Source organism: Asterias amurensis, chromosome 1 (assembly GCF_032118995.1).
Source record: "Asterias amurensis chromosome 1, ASM3211899v1".
In the NCBI taxonomy this organism is placed as follows: Eukaryota; Metazoa; Echinodermata; class Asteroidea; order Forcipulatida; family Asteriidae; genus Asterias; species Asterias amurensis.
The window spans coordinates 37,674,982-37,691,605 of NC_092648.1; the positions used below are offsets into that span (position 1 = coordinate 37,674,982).

Genomic DNA, 16,624 nt, shown 5'->3' on the forward strand with positions numbered 1-16,624 from the left:
CCCTTTCGGTAAACAGTGTTGTCCAAGGCCCACACTTTGTGTACCACAACTTCTACACCAAATAACAAACCTGTGAAAGTTTAGGCTCAATCGGTCATCGGAGTCGGGAGAAAATAACGGAAAAACCCACCCTTGTTTCCGCGCGTTTTGCCGTGTCATGACATGTGTTTAAAATAAATCCGTAATTCTTGTTAACGAGAATTTGTATTGTTTTGCTGTTTTCTCAAAAAGTAAAGCATTTCATGGAATAATATTTCAAGAGAAGTCTTTCACCATTACCTTCTGTAAACCCTGTAAGTTATTTGTAAATCTGTGAACTTTTATTTTTTTTTCTGAACCGAAAGGGTCCAATGGCTTTAAAGTAATGGTATAAGAGCGTTGCAGGATACCAGCAACACGTATTATACATCCAAGAAAACATGTGGAATCCAGCGACAGCATGCACACGTGTGTTTTCGGAAACCGGTCAAATCAATGCAGCCGCGAGTCTTAGTCATTTACCTTATTAGTACATTGCGATTGTCAGAATTGTTGGAATAATGATCGTTTCTGATGGCTTTCAAGGGTAAACAGACTAGGTTTCCTTGTCACAATTAATGAATTTGCGGTGGTAAAATCCTAACAGAGACTGTTTTGAAGTTCATGAAATGGTTTGACAAGTCTTGATGCGCTTTATTCAGTATAAATACAACTGCCTGCACATTTCTGGCACTGAGGCGAGTGGGGAAACACAACTCAAATATCCGGGGTTGAAGACGTGGTGGGGTCTATTCTCAACCTCATTACGATTATATCCTATGCTAAATAATAACCTTGTACTCATAAACACATCGCTCTCCGCTGCATATTTTTTCCCAAAATGTGCTTCGCCGACGAACTTTTTTGTACATTCTAACCTCAAATCACGAACCAGTATAAATGTTTATTAATGAAAAAAGCAATTTACCAAGGACAGAAATTAGGGGATCAGATTGTCCAAAATCGAAAATCAGTATTTTTCCATTTTTCACAATCTCCTCCCTTGGGGAGCAAAGATTAAAAAATAACATTGAAATTTCATACAAAATATGTGAATGCCAACCCCTTGAATTTACTAATTACTAATTGAAATATTCAAATGTTGGTAGCTATGAAATATTTCTGTGATGTCACTATATTGATGAAAGTGTAGATCATTGAAATCCAGTTCATTAATTTTGTTACATATTCAATGAGGGAAATACTTTAAATCGAAAAATATACTCTAAGGCAGTAGACACTATTGGTAACTACTAAAAAAAATTATTAAGAAAAAACCTTTTGGTAATGAATAATGGGGAGAGGTTGATGGAATAAAACATTGTGAGAAACAGCTCCCTCTGAAGTGCTCAGTTTTCGAGAAAGAAGTAATTTTCCACGAATTTTATTTCTAGACCTCAGATTTAAAATTTGAGGTCTTGAAATCAAGCATCAAAGCATACAACTTTGTGTGACAAGGGTGTAGTATTTATTTCATTATTATCTCGCAACTTTGACAACCAATTGAGCTCAAATTTTCACAGGTTTGTCAAGTTGTGCATATGTTGAGATACACCAAGAGAGAAGACTTGTCTTTGACAAGAACCAATAGTGCCAACTGCCTTTAAGTGTAGATTCATGACTACAATGCCCTGGCCTTCGACTCGTTCATTTTATATCTACGATTACCATTCTCCAGTTACTGTACAAGCGCCAAATTAGCGCCAAATTAGCGCCAAATTAGCTTTATAAACAAAGGATGCCTAGTAACATAGAGTATGCATGCACATAAGCAAATTGCTTTCATTAGCTGCATGTATGATTATTTGATTCGGTAAGCAGAACCATGAAATTGGTATTTTGGGGAACACTTAAAAGCACTGGACAATATTGCTGATTTCTCAAAATAATTGTTATCATAAAAACTTACTTGGTAACAAGCAATGGAGAGCTGTTGATTGTACAAAACACTGTGGAAACGGCTCCCTCTCGTAACATAGTTTTCATGAAAGAAGTTATTTTCCACTAAAATATTTGAATTTGGTTTTGAAACCTCAGAATTAAATTTTGAGGTCCCAAAATCAAGCATCTGAAAGCACAAAACTTTGCACTTCGAGTAACAAGGGTGTTTTTTTCTTCCATTATCTTGCAACTTAGATGACCAATTGAGTTCCAATTTTCACAGGTTTGTTGTTTTGTGCATATGTCGAGATACACTAAATGAGAAGACTGGGCTTTGACAATATTACCAAAGGTGTCCAGTGTCTTTAAACTGAGATACTAACCTGAATAAGGAACTGTTGATCGGCATGTTCCATCTTAAAGTCCATAGCATCTAGGTAGACACAATCAATTCCTACTGTACGGTACAGATCATTGTCCTGTACACAAATCAAATCACAAAGAAACTGCTAGAAAATCTCTTATGCAGGCATGATATTTGGAAGAAAAGGTTGCCTGGGTACAACGGCTAATCTATGTTCATGTAAAACAGTACAGGCTTTCGCCAAAGCTGCTCCTGCCCTATGGAATAAGCTCACTGTCTCGCTTCGCAAAACAACATCACTCAACAACTTCAACAAACTAAAAACACACTTGTTCACTTTCATTGGGTTTTATTTCAGTTCATTATGTTTATTCTTCATTTTCTATTGTATAATGTTTTCTTTTTGTGTAGGCGACTTGATTAGTTTTCTGGAGAAGTGCGCATTATAAATCCATATTATTATTATAATAATGTACACCGTAATGGCTGTCTCCCACTTGTTTTGCAACAAACTCACTGGTGTTTTTATACAAGGAATACCGTGTTTTGAAAGGATTTTACAAAAGGTTTTTAGGTACAGAAGTTATCTGTTGGTAATAGAGGCATTCATTTTCATTTCTAAAGGTATGTTGTGATTATTTTCAATCACTTTTGTAGCCTTGTGTTCTTGTCAGATGACAATACAGAAGAGAAAACTTGTGTGCACAAACCTTCACTTCATACGCAAACAATGTCTTCAAATTTTGTCAACCTGAAAAGCTTGAAACAAAACAACTGTGAAAATCATTCAAAAGATAATTTTATCCCCCACAAAACAAACTCAACAAGAAAATAATCACACCAACAGGTATCCGAAAATGTTTGGCAATGGCCGGAAATCAATTGAATTTTCATCATGGTGCAGTAAGGAGTGAATGGCGCTATGTTCACATGGTGCAGTAAGGAGTGAATGGCGCTATGTTCACATGGTGCAGTAAGGAGTGAATGGCGCTATGTTCACATGGTGCAGTAAGGAGTGAATGGCGCTATGTTCAATATTGCATACTTGCTAAAGGGTTAGGGATAATACCAATACCTGTATGAAGATTCTCTTCATGTTCAGCAACAGACAGTCCATCATCGTTGAAAAGAATTCCATCATGGTTGTCACTTCTCTCCTATCGTAACCTCTGAAGGCAGACAGAAGTTTCAATCCACGTTTCTCTGCCCAGTACACAAGCTCTCTGAAGCTTATCTAGAGGTATATGATTAGGACAATAAATTGAGGATCATCAAATCTATACGTAAAGCTGTCATGTGTAAGAACTTGGCCACCAAAACTCAATACAACAGTAACTGTCACTAAGCCCAAACTTGAAATGGTTGATTAAATTCTGAGACTTTGCAAAACATAAGTGAATGAATGTAAATAAAGTTTTATTTTGTACACAAATCCTAGAAAAAGCAAGTCAAATGATGTTAATATTGGCTTGAAACAGTGGTTAAAGCCAGTGTGCAGTACAAGTGGAAGCTTGCATTGGAAATACATGTATGACACACTTACAAAGGCTAGAGGGTTTTAGCAGACAAAGATTCAGTAGAAGAGTTATGTGTTATTGTATAAATGTCTCTCATTTATCATTGTCTCATTTCAATCCATGCAAAATCTTATTAAATTTTGTTTTCTACAAAATCTGAAGGGGTGTTTGCTGTATTTAACTTAACTTAGTTTTAACCCAGAAAGTTCTCTTGAAACAATGTGTGTTTCTTTAAAAATTTCTGCCTACAAATAAAATGTTGATCGATGTCTACATTTCATTTTTTTACAAACGACAAGAAAGGACATGTTTTATTAAGGGAATAAAACGGTAGCGACGAGTTTTTAAACGGCCATTTAAAGCCATTGGCAGAGCTGCCAACTAGTACGAACTTTCCGTAATTCATACGAAAATCAAACAAGAATATGGATGTACGAATATGGGTTGCAAAATAGGGATTTCGGGAAATCTGATCATCTTTTTTTATTTATTTATTTTATAATAGTATAAATCCTGCCGGTGCTGATTGAGTGTAAACCTAAAATTACTTTGCGCGACGCAAACAAAACCGGGCGCTACATACACGCTGGCCATGCTTTTGATCGCATGAAGTGCGGTGCGTGCAGTTGACACTGTGCAACGATGAGACTACGCCTAGGGCTTCGTGCCGCTCGGTAATCAGAGCCGAGAATTACACCAAGGTTGCATGGCTAGTCTGGTTCCCCGACAAAAGATTCTCTGATGAATTTTCGCCATAGTCAGATTATTTTGGGTCAGGAAACCAGACAATGATCAGCCAGCATGGTGCTGTGTGTTATTGTGTGCGTGCGTCAACCACATGTGTAGCAGGTTCTGATGTACAACAACGTACTGTTCACCCGAGAATACTGCGATTGATTGAGCACTAAAATGGCTTCATTATATTATCATCAACGATGAAGAGGGCCAGAAAGCAAACATTTAAAAAGGAATATCAGAGAAGTGGCCATGCATTTCATCTTCTAGACGAGATGAGCACAGCGCAAGGTGTACACTTTGTTCATCTGACTTTTCCGTTAGCCACGGAGGTGCGAATGACATTAAAACCCACATAAAATCAAAGAAGCACGAGTCTGTCATCAAAAGGCACTGGCGACATCGTCCACTTCTTGCAACCAAAAGACTTTTCAGTCATCAGAGCAGCGACTCTAATGACACAATTTTTGACTGCATAATCTGCCTTTTGCCACTGCTGATCATTTAGTGACTGATCTTGTGAAAGTGATATTTCCAGAGAGCTCTATAGCATCAAAGTTTCCTTCATGTCAGACTAAGACAACCGCCATTGCTAGAACTTTGGGCCAAGAAGCTAAAGGTGAGTAAATGTATAAACCAATATAACTTAGTGTCGCCCTTTTAAGGTAGCAGTACATCTTTTTTATATAGAAATGTAGTTGGCATGTCATTTTTTTTAAGGTGGGGGGGGGGTAACATCTTTTTTATATAGTTAGTTTTGTTTAAAAAAAGGAAGTTTTTTATTAATGTAGTTGGCATGTCGGGTATATGACCCATGTCATTTTTGTACTTTTTTTTATATATAGTTTTGTTTTAATTTTTTATATTTTTTATGAATGTAGTTGGCATGTCGGGTATATGGCCCATGTCTTTTTTTTAGTGAATCAAAACCACCGACCCCAACCCCCTGGCCATTTTTGTATATTTTTTAGTGTTATTATTTTGTCTTCTTGGTGGTCCCCCGTATTTCCATGGAAAGCCCCATGTCTGATATACAGCATACGACTGCATCAGAAAGAATGTAACCCTCTCATGTAATGCCTTTATGCTGATCAAGTCTTGGACAGGATGAACTTAACTGGTGTTTGTGTAAATAACGAAAAAAATATTTGTACTACTGTGGAGGTTATAATTCACGTACATATTATATAGATATGCAACCATGGATTCCTCCATAGTGTAACATTTATTTAAGGACTGCTTCATTTGTTCTATTTTTTTTTCATTCTGCTAACAGCGAACATCCTAAGGAAGATAGGAGACGGGCCATTCTCAATGTCCACAGATGGCAGCTCAGATCGTGGGGCAGACAATCAGCTGTATCCTGTCGTGGTGTGTTTTTATGATCCTGATGCATATAGAGTTGTCAGTTGCCTTCTTCAAATAGCATCCACAAAGGAAAGGTCACCTGGCAAGAACATATTTCTACTGTTGGACAGTGTTCTGAAGAACAACGATATTCCTTGGCAGAATCTCCTTCTCATCAGCGGACAACGCAGCGGTGATGTTTGGAGCTATTAGTGGTGTGTCTTTCTTTGTTAAAAAAGACAACCCAAGTGCCTTTATTCTTGGGTGTCCTTGCCACCTCCTCCATTTTGATGCAGAGAAAGGAGTTAGCCAGCTGCTTTTTAAGTCTGTAGATCTTTTGATCCAATCTTCTATTACTTGGAGAAGTCCAGCAAGCGACACAAAGCATTTAAGGAAATTTAAACCATTTGCAATGTTGAGAATCATGCAATCCTGATACATGTATGTACTCGTTGGTTGTCGCTAGAGAGAGCTCTGAATAGATTGATTGAACAGTGGGTACCATTGTAAAAATATTTTCAGCCAGAAGCTCAGCCTGTTTATGTACATGTAGGAGGGAAACAACAGATGGATGAGAGTGCCAAATTGCCAAAGAGACAATAATAATAATAATAATAATAATAATAATAATAATAATAATAATAAACAACGCTTATAAAGCGCCTTACATCCATGACTGGACCCCAAGGCGCTGTACACATTAAAAATAGCTGCAACAAGAGCAAAAAAAAACCAAGAGCAAAAAGATTTCTAAAAATATAAACCACAAAATGGACCAGCCAATAGTTAAAACCACAAAGACAGAAGGTTTCTAGTGGCACTTCAACACACAAAGGCCCAGCAGTCACTGCTCAGATATCTTCTACAAAAACCAGCTAGTGGACAGGGCAAAAGTAGCAAAGCTAGTGCTGCACCAAGGCTGTCAATTACTAGTTCAAAGACAAGTATTAAAGGTCAAGTGGCACACAAGGCTGTGAAAACTGCTAGAGTCATCAAAGAGCTCTGGATGAACATTGGCTGTTGTGAAGACTACACAACATTTGTTCAGTAGAAAGACAGTCACCTTACCCTCTATGACAGCAAGCACTACTTCAAAGAAGTCACACAAATCATCAGGAACTAAATATGACAGTACTTCCAAGTCAGTGCAGAGAATAAAGCTGCTGGACTTTATGCCAAACTCAAAATCGATTACAATAAACTGTACTGTATCTTTCTCCTGCAAACAATTCCTCTGTTCAACAAACTGCATCATCACTAAAAAAGCAGATGAAGATGTCATTGTTGGGAAGAATGTAAGAGACATTCTTTCAGGAGCACAGTTCTCATCCAAGGAAAAGGAGGTATTACATACATCTGTGAGAGAGTATTATGTTGCTGTCTGCAATTATGTAATCAGCAAGTTTCCTCTGCATAATGAAGTGTTTCAGCATGCAAGAGTTGCTAATCCAAATAACAGAATGGAAGTAACATATTCATCTCTCTCCTTTGTTGTCAAGAAATTCAAGTTCATGGAAGAAGCACTGGATGAACTTGAAGTTGAGTTTGCACAGTTTCAGATTGATAAACTTGGGAATGTGTTGCTTGATCAAAGATCGGATGAAGTTCGGGTTGATATCGCTAGTATAAAAGACAAATCAACTGGCCAGGTTAAGTATGTCAATCTCCCCAAGGTGATGCTGGCAATACTCTCCTTGCCCCACAGCAATGCAGACGATGAGAGGATTTTCAGTCTGGTGAGGAAAAATGCCACTGAATTTCGTCCAAGCCTTGGCACTCAAACACGTTCAGACTTTCTCACACAAAAGATTCAAAGCCAGTCCAAAAATATATTATGCCACCAGATGAAATTCCCAGACAATCTCCTGGAAAAGTGTAAGAAGGCAGCCACAGTATACAACAGGCAGTAACAGGTAGTTAATTGCGATGCTGTTAACTACAATGTATTTTGTGTTCCTTTCTCCCCCAAAATTGTGTTTAGCTTTCAGGAAATACCTTTGTTGTTGAGACAAGTTGGTAGGTCTTTGACTAAGTAAAATATTTCATTATTAGTTTTCTTTCATTTATTTTACAGTTTTGTTTACAAAGTTGGCTTCAGAATACTGATTTTCCAAATTGAAGGTTAGCAGCTCTGCATTCGACCCTTTTGATTAACAGTGATGTCCAAAGCCCACACTTTGTTTATCACAACTTCTATATAAAATGACAAACCTGTGAAAATTTAGGCTCAGACGGTCATCGGAGTCGGGAGAAAATAACGGGAAACCCACCCTTGTTTCCGTACGTTTCGCCGTGTCATGACATGTGTTTAAAATAAATCCGTAATTCTCGATATCAAGAATTTATACTGTTTTACTGTTTTCTCAAAAAGTGAAGCATTTCATGGAATAATATTTCAAGAGAAGTCTTTCACCACTACCTTCTGTAACCCTTGTAAGTTATTTGTAAATCTGTGATTTTTTTTTTCTGTATCGAAAGGATCCAATGGCTTTAAAACCGGCAGGGTCCTTTATTGCATGGCCAAGACCCTGCAAGGTTTTAAACGGCAGTTTAAAAACGAGTCACTTCTCTTTTATTTCCATTCATAACTGCCTTTTTGGTTAGAAGGCGTACGAAACTCTGTAAAAGGTATCCTTTTTCCACCTTCCTTGAGCTCTGTACGTGTGTTGCATTTTTATGACTGAGACTACAGTTTTCAGATATGCTTCGTGCGTGTAGTCTTTGAGCAAGAGGTTCCTGTTTTCCTTTCACACACAGCACGGCCAAGTCATCAACAGCACCCAAAACTGTCTAAGGTATTTATGAATATAATTTTTATAAAATTAAAAAGTGTTCCAATTGGAGGAAAAAAACATACCTCTCCATTTTTATCAAAATCCAGCTTCTCAAATATTTTGTCAGAATCTAAGCCATCTTCTCCAAACAGCAACTTCTTGTGCTCATCACTAAACTTGGATTCTGTCTGCAAGAAGATGAAAATAGGAGACACTGATCACTGATTATATGAAAATGTTCATCAAGCTGAACAAGAAGAAGACCAAGTCCTAAGGGAACTATCACACCAAACAGCAACTTCTTGTGCTCATCACTAAACTTGGATTCTGTCTGCAAAAACATATGAAAATAGGAGACACTGATCACATGAAAATGTTCATCAAGCTGAACAGGAAGGAAGATAAACAAGTGCTAAGGGAAATATCAATGAATAATTCAGTTACTCAAATTACATAGATTCACCGGAACCAACAATACAGATTGCTTGACAAATTGACTTTGAAAAAGACTCTGCTAAGGTCGAAATGTGAGGTCATTACTACTTTGTAGAATAGTCACTGGGAATGCTTTAATAAGCCACTACCCCTCTGACATTTGTAAGCATTTTGCAACATCCATTTGTGTTTTTTCTCAATAAATGGCATTACAATTTGCAAAAACTCTGATTGCACATTCACCTCTTGAAAACACAAAACTTGAAAGTGATAGGGGTACCATTTAGAATGACTTACACTATCATAAACTCTCTTGAACTCCTCTAAGGAAATACTGCCATCTCCGTCTCTATCTTGAATATTCATTTCAGCCATTAGACTATCCATTGCATCAACAAGGAGGTCATGTTGGGACTCAATGTGAGCAATGTTCATCTTCTTCAATCGCTTCCTTGACAGAGAAAACACAAACATTAAGAATGAGCCTGACAACAAAATGTTTAAAATAATACAACTCAACCGCCTTGTAGATGAAAACAACTTTTTTCACAAAATGTAACAATTTGCAAGCATCTCGTGACAGGCTAGGTTGTACATTGGTCATGTGACACAGCACCTTGGGTAGGCAAGGTTGTACATTGGTCATGTGACACAGCATCTTGGGTAGGCAAGGTTGTACATTGGTCATGTGACACAGCGTCTTGGGTAGGCAAGGTTGTACATTGGTCATGTGACACAGCGTCTTGGGTAGGCAAGGTTGTACATTGGTCATGTGACACAGCATCTTGGGTAGGCAAGGTTGTACATTGGTCATGTGACACAGCATCTTGGGTAGGCAAGGTTGTACATTGGTCATGTGACACAGCATCTTGGGTAGGCAAGGTTGTACATTGGTCATGTGACACAGCGTCTTGGGTAGGCAAGGTTGTACATTGGTCATGTGACACAGCGTCTTGGGTAGGCAAGGTTGTACATTGGTCATGTGACACAGCATCTTGGGTAGGCAAGGTTGTACATTGGTCATGTGACACAGCATCTTGGGTAGGCAAGGTTGTACATTGGTCATGTGACACAGCGTCTTGGGTAGGCAAGGTTGTACATTGGTCATGTGACACAGCATCTTGGGTAGGCAAGGTTGTACATTGGTCATGTGACACAGCATCTTGGGTAGGCAAGGTTGTACATTGGTCATGTGACACAGCATCTTGGGTAGGCAAGGTTGTACATTGGTCATGTGACACAGCGTCTTGGGTAGGCAAGGCTGTACATTGGTCATGTGACACAGCGTCTTGGGTAGGCAAGGTTGTACATTGGTCATGTGACACAGCGTCTTGGGTAGGCAAGGTTGTACATTGGTCATGTGACACAGCGTCTTGGGTAGGCAAGGTTGTACATTGGTCATGTGACACAGCGTCTTGGGTAGGCAAGGTTGTACATTGGTCATGTGACACAGCATCTTGGGTAGGCAAGGTTGTACATTGGTCATGTGACACAGCATCTTGGGTAGGCAAGGTTGTACATTGGTCATGTGACACAGCGTCTTGGGTAGGCAAGGTTGACATTGGTCATGTGACACAGCATCTTGGGTAGGCAAGGTTGTACATTGGTCATGTGACACAGCATCTTGGGTAGGCAAGGTTGTACATTGGTCATGTGACACAGCATCTTGGGTAGGCAAGGTTGTACATTGGTCATGTGACACAGCATCTTGGGTAGGCAAGGTTGTACCTTGGTCATGTCACACAGCATTTGGTGGTAGGCCATGTCTTTGGTCATGAGAAGTACTAAATCTTAAACCTGAGTTCTTTAGAGCCAAGACAATATGATTAATAAGAAGCTGACACTAATCATACCCTCCAGACATATCCACATTGCTCATACTTACAGCACACTACAATAAACCATCAGATCAATCCAATCATCTAAATCAACCAAATCAATAGAAACTCAAATCCTTCACAATTTATACTTCAGTGTTTTTTGTAACACAAAACACAATGTCCATAGATTTACAATAAACTTACACCGTTTGAAAATAATGATAGTAGAAATCTTACCTAAAAATATTAGTTGCTGAGGTGCTGTAGGTTTTGAGAAATGAGTAAAACAATGTCACGAAAACACGTTTTTAAGTGCTAAAATAATTTTCATCTCATGATCACCGAGACAAAAATTACTTTCATGACATTGTTTTGCTCATTTCTCAAAAACTACAGCATCTCAGTAAGTACTATTTTTCAGGGAAGCTTTCTACTATTATCATTAAGTTTAGTGTAAATCTGTGGACATTGTGTTTTTTGTTCTACAAAAAGAACATAGACCATTTAATGTCAGTCCAGTGCGTATCATAAATTCAGAGAAAAGGAAACCTATATAAATGATTTATACAAATAACAAACAATGTAATGGACAATCTCATTTGTTTGCTGTCCAATTAGACATGAGATTTAAGTATGATTAACTTACTTGGAGAGTTTTGTGGTTGGTACTTTCTGTGAGTAGTCCAGATACTTAGCTGAACGGTCATTCAGAGCATCTTTCATCACTTCTGGCTCAAAGTTGGAATACTGGAGTGGACGTCAAAAGCAAAATAACCACAAAACCTCTTAAATGCAATTTACTCGTACTCCTCCTCACAATATAAAGACCCATTGCATATGATGTCACACTCTCAAAAAGAAGGTACATGTAGATTATTGGACAATAGCTGTTCTCTGTGCGCGTGACCTCAGCGTACCTGTAGTGTTTCACGTTATGCAAGGGGAAGCTATTGATTTCTTACACAAAATAGAACGCACCTCCGAACTATGTGCGTAATTCTGGGTGTCAACACCTTTTGAGCCGTTTGAAAATTCGAGGTTTGAAATATTTTTTTCAAAAACTTTGCGAAGAATCTGTTAGATGCGCTTTGGTTATGTGTACGCGCATGCTTAGATTACGCGCTGTTAATATAGCTACGAATTGCGTTCCTCGTGATAATCTTGCGCGCCTGACACGCGGAAGCCAGCTCGTTATAAAAAGCTCCAGTTGATCATTATCAAAGGTTTTATCACCCCCACGTGACGCACTCTCCACCAATAGGAGTAGAGAAACTGTCTGGGGTATTTATGAATGCTAAATCAAATGTACACTATTAAAGCAATTTAAAATAGAGATGTGGACTTACCAAGAGCATGCCTAGTGTTCTCTCATTCTTGTGGCCAAAGCGTTCTTTCCGATCCCAAAGCTTACGTATATCTCGAAGTGGTTGGATTTTTTTCAGGAACGTGTTCTCTGGTCTCATTGATAAATACCAGCCTGGAGATAACGAGGTCAAATTAAAACAAGGACGTATAACCAGAGGCATATGTGTAATAGGACCATATTGTTTATTAGGACAAAGGGATGAAAGATCGGAGAGGGTCCACACTGTCTTTTGATGACATACTTGTTGCAAATAGACATTACTTTTTTACCTTTCCTTAAGAATTCTTTTGTGAGGACCAAAGGTCCCCGTAATATTTGTCTTTATTCAACTTGCAAGTTGAATAAAGACAAATATTACGGGGACCTTTGTTCTAATATTCTAAGTCACCATAACAATGTGTATGCTGGAGGCCATTCAGGGGTATTATACACAATGGAACAATGGACCCCACAGTTCTTTAGAAAATGGAACAACAGAACAACAGCAAGTCCCTATAATTAGATGTTAGAAAGAACATGCAACAATGATGTGGACCAATTTAAACAAAAACAGTGCTGGAGCATAGACTTCTGCCAGGCACAAAATGTACACAGCTCTTTGAAGAGAAATATTGAATCTTGAAAACAAAATAGTGTAATTTGTTGTAAGTTGTAAGTTCCAGTTCAATTCCAGCTTCCACATCGGTTAAGAACCTAGGAGTCTCGCTTGATTGTTCTCTGAATATGTCTCATCATATTAGCTCTGTATGTGAAACTGTTAATTTCAACATACATGTACACATACGTAATCTATGGCGTATTCGCCGGTTTATTATACAAAGCGCTTGCCATCATGCCGTCAGAAGTCTAGTCTTGTCCCGTCTTGAGTATGCCAACTCTCTATTGGTAGGTGCCCGCGAAAATGACCTCGCTCGACTCCAGCGTCTGCAAAAGAAGGCCGCTCGGCTAGTATTTGCGTGTGGCCGTGACCAGCCTTCTGCCGGCCTGCTTGCATCGCTGCATTGGCTCCCTGTTAAAGAACGTATAACCTTCAAAATTTTCACCCATGTATACAAAATCCTCCACACCCAATCTCCATCATATCTGTTTGAATTTGTTCATTCCCACAACTCCAATACTGCTGATGCATACAAGCAACGACTCCGCTCATCAACTGATCTGACCCAGCTTTCCATTCCTAGAACTAGACACAAAGCTGGGGATAGCTCATTCTCCATAGCTGCCCCTCGCCTATGGAATGAGCTCCCCGCGGGTCTGAGAGAGGCGATCTCTTTGCCCGTGTTCAAAAGCCTTCTCAAGACGTTTCTGTTTCCCCACCCATCCTAGTTTGTTTGTTTTTCTTTTGTTGTCATAGTCTCATGTAAAGCGCTCTGTTCTCCATAGAGCGCTATATAAATGCTTCATATCATTATTTTAGCTATTCAGCTATTACTTTTATTAATAAAATCACCTAAACTTCCTGTTAAAACAGTAAAGTGTCAATCAGGAAGTGTCAAGGTTACTAAGAGAGGTTTGCTCTAACACATTGAACACCATGTCAATATCTCTTTGTGTGTAGTAGTGAGTAGTGTTCAAGGTACATGTAGCTATATTTGTTCCTATGTGAAGAATTTGACCTGGTACCAATTGTTATTGAGCTTTGGGGCTTTGTCAACCAACCAGGTCCTCAACAGTGCACAAACATTCTGAAAGAAAATTTTTCAAATTCTCCACAACATTTAAAAAAGATAGTTCAAGTAATTGAACTGCTGTGATTTATTAAAGATACACAAATGCCGCACAAGAAAATAATAAAATCCTGGTTATAATGAGAACGCTGTTGTTTTCTTCAACAGATCTTTTTCTTTCTAACCAAGCTGTAAGCTGGGCTATGGATGGTATGAACATGGACAAAGAGAGACCTTGTTATTGACAAGGTTGCAGGATTCAGGTTGACAATGGCACTAGGAAAGGGTGAATAGGATTGATTCAATTATACATGGAATACAAACCATCAAATGCATGAATGGGATAGTTGACTAGTAGTCCACCATCGATGTAATGATCTGGGAAGGAACTTAATGTGTTCTTAACTGTACAGAAAACACCTGAAATAAATAAGTAGTAAGAAAACAGATTATAGATACCTTGGGATACATTTCAAATTGAAGTAGTACCTAACTACAGAATAACTTTTTTACTTTTCTGAACCATGGAGATTTCTACCTCCATGTGTGAACCAGGTATGGCAGATGTGATAGGAGTGTACTGTTTGGTTAGGGTGTATACACATAGTTTTACCCAAACCGTATAGTGTTATAGGATTGTGTTCGCCATATTTCAAAAAGGCTTGTAGATTAACTTCTAAGCATTTTGGACAAGGTCTCCAAGCCATGATTTTTATATCAATTAAAGGTCAGATCACCTACATACCCTACCATAAACCTTTCCAAATGGACCTACACCAGTGTGACCAACACCTACCTGGGATAGAGCCTGACATACGCATAGCCATCCTACATACCCTACCATAAACCTTTCCAAATGGACCTACACCAGTGTGACCAACACCTATCTGGGATAGAGCCTGACATACGCATAGCCATCCTACATACCCTACCATAAACCTTTCCAAATGGATCTACATCAGTGTGACCAACACCTACCTGGGATAGAGCCTGACATACGCATAGCCATCCTGACAGGCAGATCTGGGGTAGTCTTCACATGGCAGTAATAACAATCTAGAAAGTTCACATTGGTGACACAGATACACAGCTCTTTCCCAAACAGGTTATATACCTGACGGATAACAAATACAAGTAGAATATCAAAGTTATAAACTTGCTGAAGTCAGTACCTGATTTCATATCTACAAAGGGTCTTTTAAAGTATAATACTGCAATGTAGAAAAAATGAGTCCCTCAAAACTTAGTCCATGCTGTGTGCAAATCAAAATAAACACATCAATAAGGTAAACAAAATCACTGCCAAAAATGTTTTGTCAAAAACATAACCCCTTCATCAGTGTGTAACACTGTGCCATAACACAAGCAAACTTAAGGGTGGGGTTATTCAAACTTTTGCGCCCGGACGAAATTCTCAAAATACTAAGTGCGCCCTGACAAAATATGTACTGCCCGGACAAAATCGTCAAGCCCATAGGCAAAACATTTTTCAAAAAAAAACTTTCTGACAAACACAAAGATCTGTTTCAATGCGCTAGTAGATCAATTTGTTTGTATATAGTGTGCAGCGACTGGTACCCAGAAGTCGGCTATTTAGTAATGGCATTTCACATGCATTTTTCTCTGTGTCGCAGGGCATCCTGACTACATTTTGACAACTCTTTGTATGCTTTTATATACAGAGTAATTTGAAGTGGGATTCCCATGTGAACAACATGTGTGGTAATTTTAACTGTAGACTGTTCTTTTTACGCCAGCTTAAACGTTGTTTAATTTCTGTCAAGGATCTGTTAACTGTATATGTTATGTATGTCCGACCCACTATCGAATACGCCTGTCCTGTCTGGTACTCTGGACTTACTAAAACACAACTCATAACCCTTGAAAGGTTACAAAAAAGGGCTTTTCGTATCATTCTGGCTGGTCAGTCAAATACACCAACATCATATGTGGAAGTATGCCAATTGTTCAGTTTACCTACAATCACTGATAGACTGAATCATTTATTTGTCAACTTTGGTAAGACCTTGTTTGAATCTGAAAATTACAGGCACTGGCTCCCACCAATCAAAAACAACAACTTGCGGAATGCCAACAAAATGTGCCCCCCAAAATGTAGAACTGGTCGTTACAAAAACAGTTGCATTCCATCCCTTGTCCAAGCACTCAACAATAGCTTTTGATTTTTGTTCACTCAGCTGGCTTGCCTTTTGTCCCCAACCCTTCGCCTTGTTCCTTTAAGGTGACTTGCTGTGCAATTTTTTGTTTTATCTAATTTGTTACTGGCACTAGCCAGTTTGCCCTTTTAATATATAAAAACAGTTTGTAATTCTTAATGGTTTTTTTTGTAATTTTTAAACATTTCGTTTTTTTTATGAATCTCTGTATTTTAAACTCAATTCAGCCTGTAGCTGCAATGTTTGAATGTGTTTTAATAAACCAATAATAATAATAAAAATGCTGAAATATAGTGGTATTTAGACTTGGTTCCAAGTCTGTCATTAGAGCGAGTTAGAGAGTAATAACAAATCTACGGGGATATTCTGCTTGGCTGATGCAGAGAAATAACCACAGTGTCCGACTTAAAATCAAGTGTATGTGGTATAAGGAGACCGATAAGAAATTGTAAAACACCCAGGCATAAATCTGAAACAGTCAATCTTGCAGGAATAGTTTGTGCAACTGCCGATTGTGCAGGAA

At 38.5% G+C, this 16,624-nt stretch overlaps 1 protein-coding gene and 1 pseudogene across 1 annotated transcript in view; one reads left to right on the forward strand and one right to left on the reverse strand.

Moving 5' to 3' along the window:
- Positions 1 to 16,624, reverse strand: part of LOC139939119 (uncharacterized) — a 33,720-nt gene that overhangs the window by 4,904 nt on the left and 12,192 nt on the right. Inside the window, exons 4-11 of the mRNA XM_071934865.1 lie at positions 14,903 to 15,038; positions 14,249 to 14,344; positions 12,238 to 12,368; positions 11,538 to 11,638; positions 9,369 to 9,522; positions 8,720 to 8,824; positions 3,339 to 3,497; positions 2,283 to 2,378 (exon numbers count right to left, since the gene is read on the reverse strand). Coding sequence (XP_071790966.1) covers positions 2,283 to 2,378; positions 3,339 to 3,497; positions 8,720 to 8,824; positions 9,369 to 9,522; positions 11,538 to 11,638; positions 12,238 to 12,368; positions 14,249 to 14,344; positions 14,903 to 15,038 — 978 coding nt within the window. The remainder of the gene's footprint in view (positions 1 to 2,282; positions 2,379 to 3,338; positions 3,498 to 8,719; positions 8,825 to 9,368; positions 9,523 to 11,537; positions 11,639 to 12,237; positions 12,369 to 14,248; positions 14,345 to 14,902; positions 15,039 to 16,624) is intronic.
- On the forward strand, positions 4,716 to 7,772 carry LOC139940403 (uncharacterized; annotated as a pseudogene).